Source organism: Talpa occidentalis, unplaced genomic scaffold (assembly GCF_014898055.3).
Source record: "Talpa occidentalis isolate TD23 unplaced genomic scaffold, MPIMG_talOcc4v2.1 talOcc4.9, whole genome shotgun sequence".
NCBI lineage: Eukaryota > Metazoa > Chordata > Mammalia > Eulipotyphla > Talpidae > Talpa > Talpa occidentalis.
In genome coordinates this window covers 58461018-58484999 of record NW_023605305.1, presented here as the reverse complement: position 1 = coordinate 58484999, position 23982 = coordinate 58461018, and the positions used below count along the sequence as shown (strand labels likewise).

General features: G+C 40.3%; 1 protein-coding gene across 3 annotated transcripts in view; it reads left to right on the top strand.

Moving 5' to 3' along the window:
* ROR1 (receptor tyrosine kinase like orphan receptor 1) overlaps positions 1 to 23982 on the top strand; it is a 335132-nt gene that overhangs the window by 48960 nt on the left and 262190 nt on the right. The window contains exon 2 of one of the 3 annotated variants that reach the window (XM_054691317.1): positions 20719 to 20778. The exons of the other annotated variants lie outside the window; for them this stretch is intronic. Within the exon in view, the coding sequence (XP_054547292.1) occupies positions 20719 to 20778 (60 nt within the window). The remainder of the gene's footprint in view (positions 1 to 20718; positions 20779 to 23982) is intronic. 3 annotated transcript variants of the gene reach the window in all.

The following is a 23982-nucleotide window of genomic DNA, read 5'->3' as shown; positions in this document are numbered from 1 at the left end:
AAGTCTAGTCATGTTTAAGGTTCTAGGGAGCTGGTATGTAGATAGTGTTTCTGCAGACCATCCCAAGCCACCCTGGCTTACCACATCCAGAAAAGGGCATTTTTTTTACTTGCCTCCACTGCAAGAGGACCTGACCACTGAGATAAATCTCCCTGTCATGACCTACTTAAGGGAATTTCATTTTAGGAAAAGAATTCAAGGAGATTATATAATCTCAGACTGACTCATTAAAAGTGTAAACATTTATCCATGTTTTAATTATCCATACCAGCAAATAATAAACGTTACACAAGCTGCTTTTCTTTGGCGATCTTGGAATACTTTCGGAAATAGGAAAATATTACCTTCCTAGTCCTATTCCTCAACTCCTTTTTATTATTAATTTGCCAATATGTCCTTTTTATGTTACGGGAACTCTTTGTTCATTCCAATCATTCATTCATTTAACATTTGTTTTATATCTACTCTATGCTAGAAATAATAGGTATAAAATTCTACAATAGATATTGGGGATAAAAAGATGAAAAAGGTTAGCTTCTACCCTCAGGGAGTTCACGGTCCAACAGAAGATTCTAACAGAGAAAGATGGTTATAATCAGATTTAATTTATTATTTTTTTATAAGAAATCATAGGGGAAAGAGTACTTTATTCTGTATAGGAGGTGCTAGAAGATTTCCCAGAGGTAGTAATGAAGAGGAGTTTGCTGAAAGAAGAGCAAGGGTAGAATGGAAAATAGAGGGTTAGGATGGTAATGGAGGAATTCCAGAGACAATCAGTCACTAAGATGCAAAGATACAAATGGACAGCCCAGCCCATTTGGGAACACATTGTCTGTGCCCTGTTTGATGACAGTCTCTCTATTTTCCACAGTTTCAGCAACCAGATGCTGTATTTCTATAGGACTGTTCCAATTCCAAATAGTGTTCTTTACCGCCAATGATATAGTATCTTAAAAAGAACTGGATAGATGATAGCTGTTATTGTGATCACTATCAGAAAATGGTATTTTCTGTTTGATATTCGCCATGGCCTTTGGGGATGCATGTCTCTGACATGTCATGTGGGCTCACAGTGAGTCAGATATGGGGACATTTTATATCACACTGGTTCCTGTTAATCAAACCCATCAAATGCTTATTCTCAGTGTTATTCAGATTTGCAGCAGTCACAGGTTTTAGTTAGGTAAGAAATTCTCCTGTGCTTGCTTGCTTGCTTGCTTGCTTGCTTGATTTTTAAATATTTATTTATGCATATAAGAGCTGGGGTACAGACCAGAGATGTGTGGGGAGGTGGGTGGGTGAGAGAATTCACTAGAGACAGAGTAGGGAACAGAACAAGCAGATCAACTGAAATCCACTCTTGAGGGGAGCAGTGGGTGAGGCAGGAGAGGTCTGCTTCGCCATGTGGGTTGCTCCCTGGCCAGTCGGGTATCGAACTCATACTGCAGAGGCTGTGGATTGCTTCATAGTGCAGTGCTTAACCCCTTGCGCCACCAGGGAGGCCCATCCTGTGCTTGATTTATAACATTAAGATTACCCTCTCTGCATCATGAGGGACCTTGTTAAAAATGGCTAAAGAAAGATCTTTCCTCTTTTTTTGTGGTGAATCAGAATTAGCCCAGGGACTGTCAAAGAGTGATATAGTTTAAAATGCTTTGGGAAAATTTTTGCAAGTTAAAAGAGACCATAGGATGGTGATAAAGAAACCTTTTTAGAAGCCCTGAGAACTGACAGAGGTGGTGTCACCTAGAAATACACCTCCAAGGAAAACTTGCAGGTGTGGGTGGTTGCCTAGGAGCTCCATTTTGGGATATGCTAGTCAAAGGAGGAAGATATGGTCACCTTTAGTTTGTTTTGAATCATCTTGCACCTTAGTGACTTTGTTCTTTTTACTTTTTTTTAAAAAGATTTATTTATTTATGCATACATGAACTGGGGTACAGACCGGAGGTGTAGGGGTGAGAGGATTCACAAGAGACAGAGTGGGGAACAGAACAGGCAGATCGACTGAAATACACTGCTGAGGGGAGCAGCCGGTGAGTCAGGAGAGGTCTGCTGCACCATGTGGGTAGCTCCCTGGCCAGGGAATCGAACTTGTGCTGCAGTGGCTGTGAATAGCTTCATAGGTTGCATCTTAACCCCTTGCACCACCAGGGAGGCCCTGTTCTTTTTATTATTTTTCAAATAATAAATGAAATGAATTCACTTCTATGGGTCAAGAATTGTGCTAGGAGCTAAAAATGCGAAGTTGATTAAGACAGTCCATTTTATGAAAACTCTCACAATTGAATGAGGGAAAGGCACAAAGAATCATTATAATGTAGTGCAGGAGAGCTGGTGTGCAGGGAAAAGTTGCATCCCTTACTGCATCTGAGAGTGCGGGAGGGGCTTTGGAGATGAGAGCTAGTTGGGTCTGAAAAGATGAGTGAGAATCCATCTGACCCAGAGGCATAATGGGTCTTTAAACAAATGAAAGAAACTAGGTGTGCTTTATCAAGAATGATTTATACCACATGCGGTAACATTTTTATTCCTATAAGTACTTTTAAATATATGATCAGAGTTGAACATCTACATAGTGAGCTGTAGCTGTGTTATAATCTATTTTACAGATGAGAAAGCTTGAGAAGTTAGAGATTGGTAAATGTTATTTCCCCAAGATCACCAACCAGGGAGCTGCAGCTCTCAAAATGAAACCCAGCCTTCTTTCTCTTACTGTAAAACCCAAGCTTGTGCAAGTCTCTATTGGACTAGAATCAGCAGTCCTGGGTTTGGCCCGACTCTGCCATCACTAATGAGCCCCGTGAACTGGGACAAGTTGCCAAACTTTCTCTAAACTTTCATTTTCTCATCCGCAGAATGGAGAGAGTAGGATTGAGGCCCTCCCAGCTATGTAGCCAGGAATTCCTAGAAATAGAACCAGGAAGGGCAATAGAGGTAGGTGGGGGTGGGGGATATGACAAGGAGAGACTAATAGCTGCATTCACAAAGACTAGCTTTGTGGCAAGCATGGTTTCCCAAAGGCCCTCCCCTCCCATTACCTTTCCACCCCAGATGCTAGGGAACGGGATGTGTTTGGGTTCATCAGGTAGCTTTGCCAAGGACCAATAGGCAGAGGAAAGCAAAAAGCAATCTGGCATGTCTCAGGATGGTTTTTTCTTATGGTGTCAGCCACAGAGGGTACAGTTTCCCTGTTTCAACAGTGGTGGACACAGGGTACTGTGGGAAGAGTGTTTCAGCAGTAAACATCTTCTGGGCACAATGTGGCTGGGAGGATTTTGTATTGAGAGGGCAGTGAGGCATGAAACCTCAAACTTCTGTGGTACTTCCTGCTACAAAAGTGATTTCAGAGACTGGCTGTTTAGCATCCTCAGCCCTGGTCCCTATTTTCTCAAGTTCTATTTCCATGGTGCAGGGAGAGGAGCAGTAGACAGAGTGTAACCTAACACCCGGAAGGCAAATGTAAAAATGGGACTGAGCAAGGGGAAAAAGGATACACTCAATTTGGCCTTGAATAATTATTCACTTGTTTGCCTTTGGTTGCTTGTTTGTGAGGTGAATAGAAAAGAAGCTGATTTTTGACAATTTTATAGCAAATGCATCTCTCTATGATGTATAGACAATAGAGTTTGTTTGTGGTGGATTTCTTGTCTTATTTTTTACTGATTGAGTATGGACTTTTTATTTTTCTGGTGTTCTGTGCTAGATTTATAGAGTTCAGTGCTTCTAGGAAATAAGGGAGGCAGTAATTTGGCCATTCCATTAAAAACATTAAAAAAAGTATTGGTAATCTCTGGCTGACACTATCCAAAGTACATGTGAGAAAATATATTTATAAATTGTGAAAAAATATTTATGATATTGTGAGCAAATATATTTATAATATTAGAGAAAAAAATTTGATAATGATACTAAATGTCATTGTGTTGTTCTCTGCAGTGAAGCCTCTCATTCATACATTAATTCATTTGTTCACTCATTCACCTGCAGATAATTTCCTACCCTTTTACCACATATCACACATATTCTACTTGTGCAATTGATTTTTGTGATAGGATGTTTACTCCTACCATGTTCAGGATTGGGCACAGGAGATTCCTGGGGTAGGTGGGCAAAAGAAAAATATTGGAAGGAGCAAAGAGTATCTGATCCTTCACTGTTTATACACAGAAACCACTGCCCTCTGCATAATCCCTCCTTCAGGCAATGGATTATGAGTTGGCAAAGTGGGAAAGACAGAAATGGTAATTACAAATATTCTACAAATTGTAGAATAAAAGCTGGTTTTCATTTGGGTTGGCCATAGAGTTGGAATCAATTTGGCCAGAAGGTCAAAACCCTTTCTCTGGCACAAGTGCTGTATCTTACATGCATTTACTTTGTTTTGCCAAGTAGACTAAGGCTGCTCAAAGTTTGATGCTGGTGTGGGAAATCCTGCAATACATGTTTTCCCTTGGTCCTGAACACTCTTGGACATGAATGACAGGAGATTTTAGGTTACACTATTTAAGCCATTTTCAAATACCTTTCCTAAAACATGTAACACTCATGAAGTCTTATGCACGACTACATTTTATGTAAGTATGTGATTTAACCAGGATTTTGGAGAAGTTATAAAATATTTTAGATAAAATTTCATAATCTCAAGTTAGAGATGGCAAACAACAACATGATAGTTGGTCAGTGAAAATCCTCAGAATGAACAGAATGTTGCATTTTTATAATATGTTCATGTTCTTCTTTGACTATCTATTGATTAATCAAAATTAGAAATACAAATAATGGTTACTTTTCTCTATTGTCTCCAGTTAGGTAGTGGGATATAGACTTGTGTTTATAAGTTGACTACATTTCTGAACTTGAAACCTAGGGTAAAGGTTAACACTTTGAGTTAATACTAAAGGTTTAACTCAAGAAGCTAAGCCCTGTGTCTTGGTCTCATTAAAAAGATGACTATAAAGAAGACTACCACCACTTATAAAGAAGACTACCTCCTCTGTTTAGCAAGTTGGAGTTTGAGGTTAAAGCCAGATGGAGTCAGCTGAGATTCTGGCATGTGGAGTCTTCCAGATAGAAAAGGTAAAGATAAGTACGCATGCCCACTCATCTTGATTAGCCACCCAGTGCACCATTAACTTCTTCTGGAAGTTGTTGTATCAGAGACTACTTGAACTGATAGAGAATTTTGAGGAACTTTGTCAGTCTCTTCTCCCTCTTATTTTACCATAAAGGAACTAAGTTCAGAGAATTGAAAGCATTGGCTTTGAACACTTAACTAGCTATTGAATAGACTTGTTCTTTTGAAAACTGTTCTTTTGAAAAAATTGTAGATTTTTCCCCCCTGTCTAGGTACACTATGATTTTCTATTTTGTGTTAACTTTAAAAATTTTATTTGATACTGGTTGTTGTGCTTTCTGCTCAGGGAGTATTGCCTAGGGATCTCTTGAAGATACCATCTATGAGATTACTGCTATGACTCATCTGGGTCCTGTGTGACTTCTGTTGAGTATAGGAAGATCACAGTGTCACTGGATGGATTAAATGTTCATGCTTCCCAGTCTCCTATTGAAACTATGCAAACCTGGGTAATGTTATAGATCGTGGGTCCTCACCAGTACACTCACAATTGCAAGATACAACTCAGACTCAGAATGTAACAACAGGTTTTATTTACAAGGGGGAAATTGAGAGAGATTTAAACAAAGGAAAGAGTTTTCAAGGGCACAAATAGCTGTCTGTCTAACCCAAATAGTGTCCACAGCGTTCAGTGGACACTGAAGTTCAAACCAAAAGCTGCTTGTGAAGATGGCATTGTCCCTAAGATAAGTGCCTGGAGCTGGTGGTGCACCAATAAGCGGTGGGCCAGGACCCAACTCATGGTAAGATCAGGTTTTGGCAGCCAGCTCTTAAAGGCACTGGTCATAGGATAATGGCAGACAGCTCTTAGAGGTGCCGGGGTGCCAGGCATAGGCCTACAGTGCTGGTCAGGAGGTGGTGCTGTTTGTGCTGGAGGCAGGAGTGGTGGTCAGGCAGTGGTGCCAGAGGATCAGAAGCAAAGATCTTCCCAGGCGAAAGAGTTTGTCTGAATCCATTTACTCCCCAGCTTTTATGGCTTTCAGAGTGCGTGGGCTTCAAACCTGATAGCCGTGTTTTCAAAACTGGTACAGGTTTTAAAACTTGCTCCCCACTAGTGTGTGAAATCCGACCCCCACCAAAATCGGCCATCCTGCACATTGAAGCCAGGCACACTCAGCTGCACCACACTCAGCTGGTGCCGCGGGGCTTCTCTCATACTCTCTGAAGCATGCTTCGATTCCGTGTGCTGGAATCCTTGAATTCTTCACTCACAGTGTGCTTCTCTTTAACCAAAACACCCAATTCCATTATTAAACAGGTTTCGTATTACATCATATTCACTCAGTAACTTCAGCTATATTGTTAAAAGAAACATACAAATAAATAACACATGTATATTTTCTGAAGTTGCTTTGAAAACAGGTGTAATTTTGGAATGATTTCTTTGGCACCTGGATCACTAGGGTTTTGCTCAGTGGTGCAAATGTGGTGGCATTTCTGGAAATATGAGCAGAAACTCTCCAGTGATACAGTTTTATGTTCAATAACTTGAACCCCATGCTAGCTGAAACCTTCCCCAATATGTCCTGGATGCTTCCTTTACTCTGAAGGATTTCCTTAACACTTGGGAGCCATTAAGCAATGTTTTCTCTCCCTTCCCTTTCATTTTATATTGACTTGTTGAACTTAAGTGTTCCTTCCTTATCTACTCAAGGAACTGGATTCTGTTTCCTAATAATGTAATCAGGATAAGATGGCGATGTTGGCGAAACACCAGAAATGACTGGCAGGACACTAGGGAAATACTGACTAGTCCCTGGTTCCTTTATGAGACAGCCTGAACTTTCTCATAAGCAGAGGTGAGCCAGTCACTGGAAATGTTGAGTGAACACATTTAGCCCTCTGCCCCAGTGAAGCTGCTCTCTGCAAAGCCCCTTAAGAGTGCTTTGGAGCCTTATTCCAGATGCAGAATAAAAGGACGAGAGTTCGAATTCTGACTCTATTAATTATTACTGTTGAGCTTGGGTAAATCTCTTAATCTCTTTGAGGTTAATAATAACTACCCCAGAGAGCTATTAACTATGTCAAATGAAGTAATAGGTTTGGGAATGCTTTGTAAACTCGACAAGGTCATAAAAAGGAAAGGCTGTTATTATTAATGGTATTTTCTGTAAAATTTTCCTGGCTACTTCAGCTGTCAGGATTTCACTTTTCTCTTCATTCCCATTGATGCTGCCCTTTGGCATTTTCATAAGTGCATTGGTGGTGCTGATTGACCTCTCCCTGGGTAGATTTGCTCTATCAAGTCTATATTTTCTTTTTTTAAGTCCCTTTTTAAATTTTTTTTAAAATTTGTTTTAAAGATTTATTTATTTATACCAGAACTGGGGTACAGATCAGAGGTGCGGGAGAGTGAGAGGATCCAACAGAGACAGAGAGGGGAACAGAACGGGCAGACTGACTGAAATACACTGCTGAGGGGAGCAGCGGGTGGAGACAGGAGAGGTCTGCCGCTCCATGTGGGATTCTCACCGGCTGGCCGGAATCGAACCCGTGCTGCAGAGGCTGTGGACAGCTTCACAGTGTGGCACTCAACCCACTGCGCCACCTGTTTTGTTTTTTTTTTTTTTAATTACATTTTTTTCTTACATCCTGGAAGTCCCCATAGTTCTCCCACCACCATATTCCCTTGTGTTCTTCCCTTCTCTGTTTTGACCCCCCTCCCCTCCTCCCCTTGCTGAGCCCTCAGATCTCTGGGCAGTTTGCTAGTTTTGACTTTTTTTTTTTTAATAGAGGCATGCTTTTTTTTTTTTTTTTATTTATTTGTTTGCTGGTTTGTTTTTGTTTGTTTTGTTTATACATGCACTGGGTACAGTCAGAAGCGCGGGAGGGTGAGAGAATTCACCAGAGCCAGAGCGGGGAGCAGAGCAGGCAGAAGGACCGAAGTACACTGCTGAGGGGAGCAGCGGGCGGCAGGAGAGGTCTGCGCGCCATGCGGGACCCTCCTCCGGTGTCCGGGGAGCAGCTGGGGATCGAACCGGCGCCACAGAGGCCGCGCGCAGCTTCGCAACCCAGCGCTCAACCGCTGCGCCACCGGGGAGGCCCAGTTTTGACTTTTTATTGACCTTTTGTTTGGTTTCACTATATTCCATATGTAAGTGAGACCATCCAATATTTAGCTTTTTCCTTCAGTCAAGTCTGCAGTTTCAATTAATTTTGTACTATTTGTAAAAATGTAAGCTATTCTTTGATAAAATGAAAGGATATGCATAACAAGTTTTAAGGCAGTAAGACAATATCTTACTCAACATTTATCTAGCACCTATGAGATGTTTGATTTTTGTGTCAGGTCCTGAGGATATCCAAACAAGTAAGACAGTCCCTACCATGCATTTGGGGACAGAGAGCAGGGTTCACCTTAAATGAATAGGCAAAAGAGAGGGAGGCCTTTCTACTTGGTGAAACTGAGACTATATTCTGAAACTGTCGTTGTTCTACATTGTTAGGTCCCTACTTTTAATCATTTTTATTCGTTTATTCGTTCTTTGTTCCTCTGATAAGTAGGCTTAATATGTCTTGAAAGCATACATATTTAGTAAATACTTCATTCATTCATTCATTCATTCATTCATTTATTTATTTATTTATACATACAAGCACTGGGTACAGTCAGAAGCGCGGGAGGGTGAGAGAATTCACCAGAGCCAGAGCAGGAACAGAACAGCAGACTGACAAAATACGCTGCTGAGGGGAGCAGCGGGTGGCAGGAGAGGTCTGCGTGCCATGTGGAACCCTCCTCCGGTGGCTGGGGAGCAGCCAGGGATCGAACCGGTGCTGCAGAGGCTGCAGGCAGCTTTGTAACCCAGCACTCAACCGCTGCGCCACCAGGGAGGCCCTAGTAAATACTTTTTTGAGAACCAACTATGCTGCTAAATATCCAATAGAATATCAGCTCCAAGGAGCAGAAATCTTTGTCTCTCTTGTTCATGGAAATATTCTTGGAATAATATCTGCCATCTAAGGTCACAATATTTGTCACATTGTATTAGTTAAGATAATACTGTTTTAATTAATACTAGTTAAGACAATGCTCATTATAGCTGATAATTCTTGATAAGTCCAGTGACTTATTAAAAGTGTATTTTTTGCTCCTATAAAGACCAGTTTGCAGTGGGTTGGGAGGCCCTGCTCCACACAGTCATTCAGGAACCAGGCTGATAAAGGTTTTGCCATCCTCAGCTTGGGTCTCCTGTAGCTACCTTAACATGCTGTCAATCTCCAATCAGCAGTCAAAGGAGAGGGAAAATGTGGAGAGTTATAAGGAGAGTATTTTTTTCCAGACCTCACTCTATTACCTGACCATATGTAGACAACTGGGGTAAGGTTGGTGCCTGAAATGTAGAGCCTTGCTGCCTACTTCCCAGCAATAACTCTGCATCTTGAGAGGAACGCACAGATCTCTGCACAGCAGGTCATTTCTGCCTTCTAGACCAAATGCCATTTATTTTCTATTCACATGTGGATCAGTTGTAACCTGTGAGCTCTTTGGGGGCAAGTGCTATCTCTTGTATCCCTTGTTCCCAGTGCACTATAAAAAGTTCAGTAAATGTTTTCTGAATTAAAGAAATAGTTTTCCTATGGGTACTTGGCACTATAATAGATGCTTAAAACTTGTGTGGGAAGAATAAGGGATTAAGAAAGCATTTGCTACAATAAAGGTGTGTCAACTGTGGACCTGGTGCTAATATGGTAGGTATTCAGTAAAGAAAAAGTTATTGAAAAAAGAAAAAGACAGAAGAGAAAGACAAAGGAAGCTTGAAGACTGAGGGAGGAAGTTGGGGCTTAGGAAGAAGAAAGCAGGGATTAAGAGGAGGAAAGCAAGGGAGAGTGAGAAGGAGGAAAGGAGAGAGAAAGGGAACTGGGGTGAGTGAGAGAAGAAGGGAGACAGAAAAAGTGAGAGGGAGTGAGATACACACTCGCGAGGTAAAAGTTTCTCACTGAAGAGAAGAGTTTCCTCTGCTTGGAGGTCAGGGAAGCCTTCCCAGAACCGTCTTGTTTGACTTCAGCCCATGTTGGTCCCTGTGCCTAATGCCTGTGACTTTATGATCTACTGAACAAAAATATCTCCCTGTCCTCTGATGGGGAAATGAAGTTAATAAATCTTGTGGAAAGTTTGTGCTTCTCTATGGAAACCGTACATAAAGAACCCCTGCCACCCACGGAGAAGCACCAGGAGGGGCAAAGCACCAGCCACACGAGGCCTGCTCCTTCCAGCACACTTTCCCTCAGGTCAGGTAGTTATGTGCACATCTAGGGTGTGGACCTGGTGGCCGTAGAGGTCCCAAGAATATCGTGTTTATTTTGCCTCCCTAATCAGACATTTTTGCTTCTGGCTCATTGAGTTTCTCCACAAGATCCACGCTCAAAAGTTTCTCAGTGATTGATGGCAGCTGCACACACAGGCGTGGGGATACAGCGCTCAGATGCCTACCAGAGGCCCAACCACAAACCCAGCGCTGTTAGCTGTAGCCCTGCATTGGATTCTGTACTCACAGGAATTTCTTGCCTTTTGTTTCCATTTGTGCCTTTAGCCGTTTTTCCCCTCTGTGCCTTCTGAGTTGCACATTTGTAAAATGCAATGCATTTTACCAAATGCTCACACAACAATTTTTGCAAAAGTTCTCAAGTTGTTTTGAATATCCAGCCTCACTTTAAAGATAAAGGAACTGAGCCTCAGGAGGTGTTAGTGTCGCAGTACCTGGTTGTTGATCCCAATTGCTTGAGGCCATCAATCCAAGTCTCTCTTCAGCAAAGCTACTGCCCTGCTTTGACAGTGAAGTCCTGAGTTCTAAATGGATCTCGTGGGTAAGGGTGACATTGGCAGCAGGAAACCTGGCAGCATTTGGATAACTGGAGTCTACCCCCTGCAGTGCATCTCTGGTTTATTGTTGCTTGTCTAACGCTAGATTTAACATTAAGAGGAGGAAGGGAAATGTTTGTTGTTGGTGGAGATATCTTCTGCTTTTTGGAGTTTTATAGAGTTCTAATTTTTGTGTTGTATTGACAAAACTGTTTTGGTTCTGCTGTAAAATTGCTAAGCCATAAACTGTTACTCTTGGTTTTAACTATCAAACCAGGTGAAGGGGTAAAGAAACTTCTCTATGTTGGTGAAGGGAAAATCACTTAAATAGCAGAACGGACGTCATATGGCAGTTTCTTTCTTTCTTTAAAGAGAGTATTATTTCTTCCCTCTCGATTCCAGTAACGGTCTGTCACCACATAATCCAGGGGCTGGGAGAAGTATCGAGGGAGTTAGGATTTAGTGAGACTGGTGTTGCTGAAATTAACTTTATGAGACAAGTCTTATTACTCTTTATACTAATTTCCATGCTTACCACTGACTGTGATTTGGTTTGAAGCAAGATATTTCTAAGAGGCTGTTCTACCATTTTGGAAAGGAAAAGTAATAACATGTGATTTCATTTTCTCTGGCTGATATCTGGTGACTGTGTACCAGAGGGTAAAGCTGTGGACAGTGAGAGTTTATGCTGGCAGAACTGCCCCCATTCCACAGATTAGGAAACTGAGTCCTGTTACTAATGCTAATGAAATTGTTGTTTTTCCTATACTAAAAATTATACAAAAACTGTAGAAAAAAGGTAGAAACAATCTGTAATCCCAAGTCTAAGCGTGAACCACTATTTATATTATTATCTTCCATCAATTTATTTTGTGTCCATCAACAATACATATTAATTTTATATTTTACTTTATATATCTGTTTAGAATTGTAATGTTATCATTTTTCACCCACTCAATAAATGATAACAGCCAACCCTTCCTGTGGCTATTTTTGGGTGCCAGCCATTATTCTACACATTACAAGCTCATTTCATCCACACTGCAGCCGTATTGCGCCCATTGTGGAGATGATGGCACTGAAGCACAGACGGGTGGGTTACACAGTATGTCGGTCAAACAGGAAATTGGGGAATCAGAATAGATACCTGTGTGGTTTGACTTCTGTGGCCCCCTGGGACCTAGCCTGGCTCCCTAGCAACCTAAGATAGCACCCCGAGTGTGAACTGACTGATGGTGTTGGGAGTCTGACTTGACAAATGAGAAAAGATCCACTTGATTTTAGAAATGGCCGATTCGTGCTTGACAAGTGAACTATTCACTTACAGTTCTAAGCCCCCTGAGCTCTGTACCAGCAACGATTCTAAACCAGCAGCTGTTTGCCTACAGCGTTGCAGAAGTTGTAACACAGCAGCTTTACCTTTGGCCTTGGATGTTGTTGGCTGGCCCCACCTTGACCCGCAATTTGCACGCCTTTACTAAGTCTATATTCTATGTCAGTAGCTGTAGTAGAGGATGTAATAATACCAGTGTGTTTAAGGGTCTGGAACTCTCCTTGATGTGTTTGGGGTTTCTCACCAAATGGACTCAGTAAAATTTATCCCACTTTTCAGATTCCAATAATATCTTTAAATGTTTCCCTGAGAAGATTTCATCCAAAATCAATGAAGAGAGTCTTATTCAAATGAACTTTTAATTAAAAAAGCCCCCAAATACATTTTCTTTGTTTTAGAGTAAAATCTCATTTTTATTAACTTTATTTTTGAAGGACAAAAAATTAAGCTTTTTAATGATGTATTTTGCTTTTTTGAGAGTTACAGTAATCCATTCTTTGAGGATTATACACACTTCATTTTTAATGATGACAATTCCTGTGAGAAGGAAATTGTTCTAGATAGTGGACATTCTAGACCTAACAAACTGCCCTCCAGAAGTGAACAATCTAATAGGAAGACCGATGAATACCAAAGAATTATGAAACAATGTTATAAAAGCCAAGGTAAAGAAGAGAGGAGGAAGGTGCCTATGAAGGTAGGAATGAGAAACACACATCCATACCACATACAGGTCATGCTTTCAATGGTTAAACGTCAAGGGTTTTCTCAATATATTCAGTCTGTGTCTGTAGATGTAAGAAAAGAACTTATCTTCACCTTTAAAAGTTATTTGATTACCCAGTTAAAAAGAAAAGAAGAATTTTCCATTCTTTTTTTTTTAAAAACCTTCCCTTTTTTTTTTTTAAAAGATTTATTTATTTATTTATACAAGCACTGGGTACAGTCAGAAGCGCGGGAGGGTGAGAGGACCCACCAGAGCCAGAGCAGGGAGCAGAACAGGCAGAAGGACCGAAGTACACTGCTGAGGGGAGCAGCAGGCGGCAGGAGAAGTCTGTACGCCATGTGGTACTCTCCTCTGGTGGCCAGCGAACAGCCTGGGATCAAACTGGTGCTGCGGAGGCTGTGGGCAGTTTTGCAACCCAGCGCTCAACCGCTGCGCCACCGGGGAGGCCCAAAAAGAAGAATTTTGACATGCAGTTTTAAATACAATTTAGAGTTTCATAAGCCTTAATGGAATCAACATAACCAGAGAAATCTCTAATCTCAGCTTAATTAGACTTGACTGATATAGAGACCTTTTTGTTTTGTTTTGTTTTATTTTATTTTGTTTTGCTAATAGGTGCATTCTTTGTATGTTGTGCTAGAAATACAACAGGTGATTAGGGATTACTTGTAGGTGACATGTGTGGTGGAAAGTACCCTGAGTGGGAGTTAAGAAGTGTTGATTCTAAATCTGGCCCTGTTACTAACCTGAATGGCAGAATCTGCAGAATCTGTGCATTACAGAATCTGAAAATATTGGTTTAAAAAACTAGGGAGAAACATTTAATTTTTTTTTCATATGTAATGAGAGGCAACATAGGCAGTGGAGAACTGACCTCTCCATTCTGTCTCCATTCTGTCTTCTACCTAATGCCCAATGAAATGGGTTCTGTGCTGAAAGGGGAAATAGAAAATGGATATTAAGTAGAAATCAACAATCTTTATCATATCAACAAAGTAATAAAAGAACTGAATCAATGGTTAGCTATTCACAAGGTGTACCCTCCTCCCCATTTACTTCATTATATCGTCACAGGTCCAATCACCAGATGCAAGTAAACATGTTTTCTTTGATTGAAGTGAGAATTGGGATTCTAGGGTTATTTTCCCTTCCTACCTCTCTCAGTGATGTTCATTTGCATTTTAATTGAATTCATTTGTTCAGTTTGTTTTCCATTTTAGACTTGCTTTTTTCTTCATCCTTATTAATTTTACTTATTTGTTTATGTATGCATTTGTATATGGTATTAAAAGTCAGATTACAGAAAGGATACTCCAAGACATGTCTCTCCTCAGTATGCCTCTACCCCGTCCCTACCCTCCCATTATTTCTGCTTCATTCTTACTCACCCTAGCTGGTAAGTGTTCAAACTCTTTAGTTTCTGTTTTAACCTTCCTGGATTCCTTTGTGCACAAATGTGCAGACACATGTATATTTTCTAATTTTCCCTACTTGCAAAATAATATATAGATTCTTTTCCACACTTGAGTATCTATGTAGTTATAAAAAATGAAATAATGGTGAGGCTAGGCTAGAGAATGACAAATGCATAGCAAGACAGGTAAACCCAAACAATACAAGGAGAGACCACCTCTGCTTAGGGAACGTTTTATGAAGAAGACTGCGCTTGAGCAGGATCTTTAGAAAGAGCATTGTGGCTGGGAAAGGAGGGTATTTTTTAGGCAGGTGAAGGAAATATCAATAGCTGGTAGAATAGTTGGAAGACAAAGGAGGACAAAGTCAGAGGCATCAAATTGCAGTGAACCCCACAGGACAGGGCATGGATGTTCAACTGAAGAGGGTGTGTCTTTGGGGAGAGTGTGGTAAGATTGTGACTATGTAGGAGATGACTGGATCAAGAAGATGTGGAATATATACACAATGGAATATTATTCAGCAATCAAAAAGGATAAAATCATGTCATTCGCAGCAACATGGATGGAGCTAGAAGGAATTATGCTCAGTGAAATAAGCCAGCAGGAAAAAGAAAAATATCGCATGAATTCACTTATAGCAGGAATATAGGGGAACCAAATAAGACATCAGTGTAAAAAAATAATAATCCAACCACAACAAAGCAAAAACAGACAATTATAAACCAGAGACATACTGCAGGGGATGAGGCGGGAGAGGGACCAGAGGGAGGGAGGGAGGAGCACAGGGGACTGAGGTGATGGTGCACAGGTGCATCAGGGAAGGAAATTCTATGGGGACTACACCTGAGGGGGTGGGGGAAAGCAAATATTGTTTAAAAATGAACAATGATGTAAAAAAAAAAAACTAATAAAAAAAAAGGTTGTGACTATATAGGAAGTAAAACCTGAGTGCCTTTCTTGGTTTATGGGGTTCATAGAGAATTTAGAGATCATCTAACCATTGTTTTAAACTGACACTGCCTCCATGTTATAAAGAAGGAAACTCATGTCTAAAGAAATGAGGGGACTAGTGCAAAGTCTCACAGCCAGGTAGTGGTAGTCCTGCTGTGACTTGTGGTAACATGTTCTTTTCCTTAGGATCAAGATTTCAAGTGAATGTGAGGTAGCTCTGCTTTTCAAACCTGGCAGTTGTTTCCTTTGCTGGCTTGTATTTGGATGGACCTTTCACTTCATTTAATCCCATATCCAAAAATTCACCTAGACTGTTAGCAACTTTAAACCAGTCAGTTATGCAGTGAATTATGTTCCTTCTCAAAACCCATATATATGTTGAAGTCTTAACCCCCCAGAACCTCAGAATATGATGGTGTTTGGAGATAGGACCTTTAAAGGGAAAATGAAGTTACAATGAGTTCATTAAGGAGTCCCCACTCCCAAATGACTGGCGTTCTAATAAAAGGAGGTTAGGACACAAATGTGGACAGAGAAAGCATCATGTAGAGACACAGAAAGAAAATGACCACTGGCCCATTAAGAAAAGAGGCCTCAGAAGAAACAAACCTTGCTGGACACCTTGATCTTAGACGTCTGTCCTCCCATTGTGAGAAAATAAGTTTCTGTTGTTTGAACCCCCTAGTCAGTGGAACTTTGGTATGGCTGCCTCAGCAAATGAAGATACAGCTTAACCCACTCTTGGGTAGTCAGTCTGGTCTTGATGTTGAGAAGATCATAGATCTGGTCAGGAACCTACAAGAGCTTATAACTGGCCAGCAAACCATAAACCTTCTGGATTCCAGTGATGCAGTTGAAGTAGGTATCTTTAAACAAATTTTCAACTGCTAGATTCTAGAAGTAGTGTGGAAAGAAATTATTTGTGGTTTTAATTGCATACACAGGGATTTAAAAATATCTTTAAAAGTGATAAGGTTTTTAGTGTAAATTTTTTCAAATGTTCTGTTTCAGTACAGACTTTAATGCATCACAATATTTAGATTTTAATACTAGGTGTTGCAATTATGAGTTGTTTTCATATTCTTCTTTGTGCCTTTCTATATTTTTTAAAATTTTCTTTAATTTTATAGATGTGTATGACTTTTATGGCCAAGGTTAGGGAACTATGAATCATGAAGGTGAAATAACTTCCAGTTCTGTGTTAGAATCAAACAAGAGTAAATGACTGAAGGATAAAAAAAAAAAAAAACTATTCTCAATTTCAAGGAGTTCCAAAGGAAGAGAGTACATTTGCATGTGAGTAGGTAATGAGAGTAGTTGTAGGGCAGGGATGTATAAAGCTGTTGATGTTATTAATAGTTCATATTTTTAGAAGTTCCCCTTTATGTGGAAAAAATGAACAGTATTGCAGAAACCAATGATAATGAAATAAAATGTGCACAATTTCATATTAACCTATAATGTATAGATGTGGATGTGGATCGAAAGGGAATAAAACGTGAAAGTAGGCATCCAGTTGAGGATGGAAAAAGCTGTCACAAGATGTCTATTTGTGATTTGTTATTTCAGTCATGGCAAAGCATTTGTGATAATACCTTCCCACCACATCGGAAAAGCTTATTCTGTTGACATTCTGCTTTGGCCTTGATTGTTTTTGGGAAAAAGAGGATGAGGATGGGAGTGTAATTTAAAACTAGAAAAAAGGGACTGGATTCAGAAACTAAAGACATAGCCAAATAGTCTCATGAGAAGATTTCACTGTAATTACAGTCTAATTGCTCAAGTAATAGCATGATATTGAAGTTACTAATAATCAAAAGAATGCACTCAAGGTTCCTGGGACTTTGTAGACAGGAGAATATTATAATTGTTACCAATTACTAGCCAAATATAATCAAACTTTTCCATTTAGACTACCCTTGGATAATCTGTGTCCTTGTTTTCTTTTGCTATAGGCTTTTCCCAAGCACAGGTAAAACATGACACCCTTATAATGTGGGGAAGAACAGATCTTGGTAAATGGGGAAATGGCCTTGCTTTGAGACTTAAACTGGTGACAAAAATCCTTCCACCTCTATTCACACTTCAGAATAGCCCTTATGTCCATACCGCCCTCAGCCTCATAGATACAGGTCCTGATAACGGGAGTCCTTCTCTTGGGCATTAATTCCAGGAGTGGTCACTCCTTCTACATCGTTTGTAGAAAGCCAGGAACAATTTGGAAACATATGGTTTTACCTCAGCAACACATGTGCTATCAAGATTTGTGTGTATGTGTGTGTGTATTTGTGAAAGACATTTTATGTGTGTCTTGAACTGACCTTTCCAAGAATCTCACAGTTTGTGGCTATTCAGGCCTGTTCCATGGATTTCCCTTAAATGCAAATCCAGCTGTGTGAGTTCCCTTAACCCCTCCTGTGCCTGCTCAAGGTTAAGCATTGCAAGTCAGCTCTTTAGTAAATGTCCAGAGGGTAATTACCCAGATGCACCTGGGTGGGGTTTAACCCCTTGCACCCCCACCCTCTCTGCCAGAGTCACATGGGAGATTCTGATGTGTAAGAGAACACAGTTTGTGAAATCGTTTCCCTCTTGAGGTAACTTGATCTTGTCAAACAATGCTTTTTACAGAACATATGTGCTTTAGTTTTATTTTAAGTTTCTGAAAATAGCAGTTTCCATTTTGCTTACTACTGAAGCATATGCATGAAGAAGAAAACCCTCTTTTGGTTACACATGAAACTTTATTGTTGTTTTTTTTTTTTTTTTTGGCCAGAAAAAAAAAAAAAGCCACACATTTCCCCCAATCAAAATAACAGAGAATATTTTAATATCACTGTATCCAGAGCCAAAAGCATGAGAGAAAATTGAATTCAGGGAAAATGAGGAGGAAACCAAAATAACTCCCCTAGAAATGAGTATTCAACTGTTGTTCCATGTCTGGATTTGGGGAGAAGAAGAGAAAATATGAGTTATTTTAAAAAACAAAACATCGAAACTGCTCAGAATGTGACTAGCTCTGTTACTCTCAATCCCAGATGTTCTAGGTCTCATTAATGTTGGAAATGAGGTCTTGTCTCACAGGTGGAAGAAGTTCTAGGTTGGGGGTCCCTTGCCCAGGACCATGGAGCTGAAGTGACAGCTTAGTCAGGGACAGGGCATGATGTGCCTACAAACTAACAGGAGAAGAACACAGTTTTGGTGGGCATTTATTGCCTCTGTTCTACATCTTCAGGCCCAGTTGCTTAAGTTTTCAGAGCCTCAGTTTCCTTCTTTAAAAAGAGGGCCATTGATTTTCACTTGATGGAGTTGTTTCAAAAATGAAATGAAATCATGTATGACAAATATTTATTTCATTTAGACTTATTACAAATGCTCAGATTGTTATCATTTCACCACAAAAGATAGCTCTGCCACAAACCAGATATGGAACCTGGCTTAAGTCCTGCCATTTAGGTGGCTGGGCTCCAGTATTTTATCATTTGTGAAATGTGAAAGTCTAAGTGGCAGTCCATTCTAGTTCTAAAATTTGTTAAGTCTTTGAAGTCCCTCTTAAACCTTGCTAAACTCTAAAAAGTGTTTTCTGTGTTTACCAGCAGGCAGAATTGTCAAAGTTCAGGTTAATTTCTTGCTAGGAAGTTACTAGAACTTTTCTTAAATCTCGCTAGTTCCCTTCATCCTGCTACCAAAGACAGAAAAAGAAATTTCTTCCCATTGCTCCTCAGCCATATGAGCTAAAAATCCTCCCATACTCAAAATCTATATTCTTCAGTCTCCTGATCTTCCTTACTACTTTGAGATAATCTCTAATGCATAGCTAGGGCATTGTTGCTTTCAGGCTATTTTGAATTCATATTATCACACTGGTTCCGCAGGACAATTCCGTGGGGTAGGCATATTATTACCCCCAATTTGTAATGAGAAAACAGACTTGGATTTGCTGAGATCATGTAGCCACGCATTGACAGATAATGTGGTTTTTTCAATGGCCTTCCACTGTAAAAACATGTTTCTCCCACTGAACCAGGTGTCCTTATAAAGTGCTGAAATTTTTTTCACTCTTTTTTTTTTAAAAAGATTTATTTATTTATTTATACAGGCACTGGGTACAGTAGAAGCACGGGAGGGTGAGAGAATTCACTAGAGCCGGAGCGGGGAGCAGAACAGGCAGACTGACGAAGTACACTGCTGAGGGGAGCAGCGGGTGGCAGGAGAGGTCTGCGCGCCATGAGGGACCCTTGCCGGTGGCCTGGGATCGAACTGGTGCTGCAGAGGCTGCGGACAGCTTCATAGCCCAGCACTCAGCCTTTGCGCCACTGGGGAGGCCCCACTCTTTTTTAAATAAATGAAGAGGAGTGGCAAAGAAAAGGATGGACTTACAAATGGGAAATCGGATACAGAAATGCAGTTCCCTTCATGGCTCACTTAGGCCTGTGATTCCTGCCTTTTTAAATGAGAAGTTGTCTTTCTTTAGTTAACAGAGTTTATTACTTTCCTAAATAGGTAAAACACAAATAAGCAGAAGAGAGGATGTTAAAAAAGTAATCATACTCCAGTGATAACCAGAGTTAGCATTTTGATGTAATAACTTTCCAGGGTTTTATTTTTTTGCATATATATATATATATATATATATATGCAATATATTAAAGTTGAACCATTGTAAGTCAGGGACCATTTATACACTATATAATATATAAAATGGTCCCTGACTTACAATGGTTCGACTATAAATTTTTTGACTTTATGATGGTGTGGAAAAGGTACTGCATTCACTAAGAACTGTATTCAAAACCTGATCTTTCCCTGGACTGGAGATAGGCACTGTAATCTCTCATAATGCTGGGCAGCAGCAAGGACCTGCAGTCACGTATCATGAGGGTAAACAACCAATACTGTACTGAGATATTTGGATATTGTGTGTTGTGTTTTTGCTTCCCATTTTGTTTGCTTTTTACTTTCAGTACAGTATTTAATAAATGTCATGAAATATTCAGCATTTTTTATTGCAAGATGGGCTTCATGTTAGACGATTTGCCCAGCTGTAGGTTAATTAATGTATGTGTTCTGAATATGTTTAAGTTAGGCTAGGTTCAGTTATGGTGTTTGGTAGATGAGGTGTATTAAGTTCATTTTCAACTTAGGGTGTTTTCCACTTATGATGAGATTATTGGGATATAAGCCTGTTTAAGTCAAGGAATATCTGTATATGAATGTATATTTAACAAATTGTCTTTAATTTGCATATACTGTCTGCAAACCCATCTTTAGTAACAAAAAAGTATGATTTTCTACAGATAGTTGTAGGGGACCCACATTATATATCACCCCATAATGGTTCAACTGTCTGTCTCTCAGGTGCAAGGATACTTGTTAAATGGAGAGCTGGCTGTCATTTCTACCATCTCATTCCCCAGGGTAAGTCTGTGGTTCCTTATACAGTGGATCCCAGTAGCATTGGACTCCAGGCCTGACTCAGCTTGTATTTCCAAAGCCCTGGCTTCCACTACTATGCCAGGACTCAGATAAAACATGTTCCAGGGAGTAGACACTCGCCTCCCCATAATTTCTCTGGAAGAGCTATACAACCCAGGGGTATAGGGGATTCAAGCCCCTTGGGTAAATCTCTTCCTAAGGGAGGCAGAAGGGGAGACCTGTATAGAACCCTGGTGGGTTCTGCACAGCTTTGTTCTGAAGACCAGGCAGATAGCAGTTACTGGTGAGGCTGTAACAGCTTGGTAACTAACATGTACCCTTGTTACTGCTTGATCTCCTTTCCTACCTCATCTTTTTTTTTTCCCTCCTGCTTTTTCTACTCTGGTATTACCCCTCCATCTTCCACAAAGATTTATTTAACACATGTATTTCTCCTCAGATTCTTTTTTTAACCCAGGAAATGGAGCTGAGATGATAGTCATTACATTGATAGAATCTCTCTGTTCAGTAAGTACTTAGGGAAAAAAAATACCAAAAATGCAGTCACTTTTAGTGAATGTGATTTTATTAATGACAACAGCATCTGCATGCACTTGAAGAAAAGCAGTATATGGGTACTGTCTTCTGATACCATTTGGTGATAGGTTGACTGAAAGATCCTTTGAAGTCACGCCATGTCTCTCCCTAGTCCTTTGTCCCTGAGGAGGTCTGAAATACATGCTTGGGTTGGTTGTTTAGGTGAGATACAGGTCATCACAACTGTTTTACCCTTAACTTGACCTTCTTGCTGCAACTGAAGACTCTAGACATAAACCTCAATTCACCCAGCCTCTTCCTCCTGCTGCCTTTCAAGTATGTGAAGGTTTGAAGTCTGCACACATTTTCCCAGAGCGAGGTGCTGTACACATCTGGGTCAACTTTATTCCAGTTTTCTTTTCTTTTTCTTTTAGTCAGTTGGTGTGAGTAACTGCTACATGAAACCATGAAGAAAATGGAATAAATATGTTGGAAATGCTAGAAAGTGTTTTTTCTCTTCGGTCTCACTTCCTGGGCTTATTTTTAAGCATTTAAAGAGTTTCAACAATCTTTAAGAGTGTTTGGCATGCTGAATACACACACACACACACACACACATGTAGTCTCTTCTCTAATATGAAAAACTTTTATACTCTGCTTGCTGGTTTAAAAGTGTGTAGGAGAGCCAGGGGAGAAGGACCACTAGTCTCAGGGACAAGGCTTCTCCCACGCTTATTCAAGTTTTCTTAATATGATAGTTTACTAACATAATTTAGTACACTTTATTTATTACTATTTTAAAAGATTTATTTATTTGTATATACAAGAACTAGGGTATAGGCCAGGGGTGTGGGGGATGAGAAGATTTACCAGAGACAGAGTGGGGAGCAGAACAGGCAGATTGACTGAAATACACTGCTGAGGAGAGCAGTGCGCGAGACAGGAGAGGTCTGCTGCACCATGTGGGTCACCTCCCTGGCCAGGGATTGAACTCATGCTGTAGTGACTGTGGATACCTTCATAGTGCTGTGTCTTAACCCCTTAAACCACCAGGGAGGCCCCTACACTTAATTTATTAAGCAGTACTCACTAGAATCCTTTTTATTTCTTGAGGCAGGGGTCTTGTAGGTCTTTGTTTTCCAACAGTGCTGACATCTAATAGGTCTCCTAAAATGAAAGATGAGTGGATGGCAGATTTTTCAGTGATAGAAGTAAATAGTGGTGAATTACACAAGGTGCCCATGTTTCAAAGAGCAAATGCTAGAAATATAATTTGTATATGAGCAATAGTGAGCAAGACAGTGTATTTGTTTGCACAATGCACTATTTTCAGACAGGACTCATGGGTTGTATTCATAGAAAGAACTCATTGACTGGTGTAGGCAGAACACAGAGGAGAGTGATCAGTCAAGATAGGAATGCTGAAGGAAAGCTTCTGTCCCAGGATCTCAGAGAAGTTGAGGTGCATGAGGCAGTGAACATATGGACTCAGAATTGTGAATTCCAGTCTTGCCTCTTGAAGTCTGGCTAGTTTTGGGGGTCTGTTTTCTCCATGAAGCTTTTCTGGATCCCTGACTCAGATAATTAACCTCATAGTATTGAATTGGGACATTTCTCCTTGTTCTGCTCCTGGATGGCCATTTGTGTTCATGTTGTGACCTTCCACTAGATTAGTATAGAAGATCTGGACTCTTTCTTCCTCATCCATATGACCACAAGATTGGCTAGTATTATGCTTTCCACACTGCACAAATGCTTGTAGAAGCAGATTTACCAATCCAGAGCTTCAGCTGGTAAGGATAGCTTTTGTTGTATTATAGGTTGTAGTATTAGTGGACCCTAAAGTGATGTGTTCACATCCTGGAATCTTTGAATACAACCTTATTTAGAAAAAGTTTCTTACAAACTGAGAGTTTGTACCTCTGGTTTAATGGTGTACCATAGATTTAATGGTGCTTGTTTTGAGTAACTCATAATGAAGTAATTAATTATACTTAATATCAATGGGAATTATGAGTGATGCTGCTGACTGATACCTTGATGCCACAGAAGATGATGACTTCGGTCTCTCTTAGTGTACTAGTTATTGTAGACTGAACGGTGACTCCCAACACCCTAACCCCAGAACCTGGGAATGTGACCTTACTTGGAAGAAGGGCCTTTGCTGATATAACAAACAAATTTAAGGACCTCAAGATGAGATTGCTGTGAATTATCTAGGTGGGCCCTAAAACCAATGTTCTTAGAAGAGAAGACAGAGATTCCAGTATTGCAGTCACGAGCTGAGGAATGACTGGAGCCACCCAATTTTGAAAGAGGCAAGGAAGGTTTATCTACTGGAAACTTGGGAGGAAGTATGACCCCACTGACACCTTGATTGCAGACTTCTGGCTTCCAAAACTGTGAGGGAAGAAAATTCTTTTGTTTTAAGCACCACATTTATGGCAACCCTAAGATACTTCTGTTCATGGACTGGATTGGAATTTCTGTTTAACTGGTAACTAGCTACAAACTCTCTAAGGGCAGGGACAGTCTGTCTTATTTCCAGTGGTTTCCTGAAGGCCTAGTAGAGTGATTAACACATAATAGGCCTTCATTAAATGCTAGGCCCCTTTCCCTTCCTTTCTACCGTATTGTTCAAAATTACTTCTTTACTGATAAGAGAGGTAG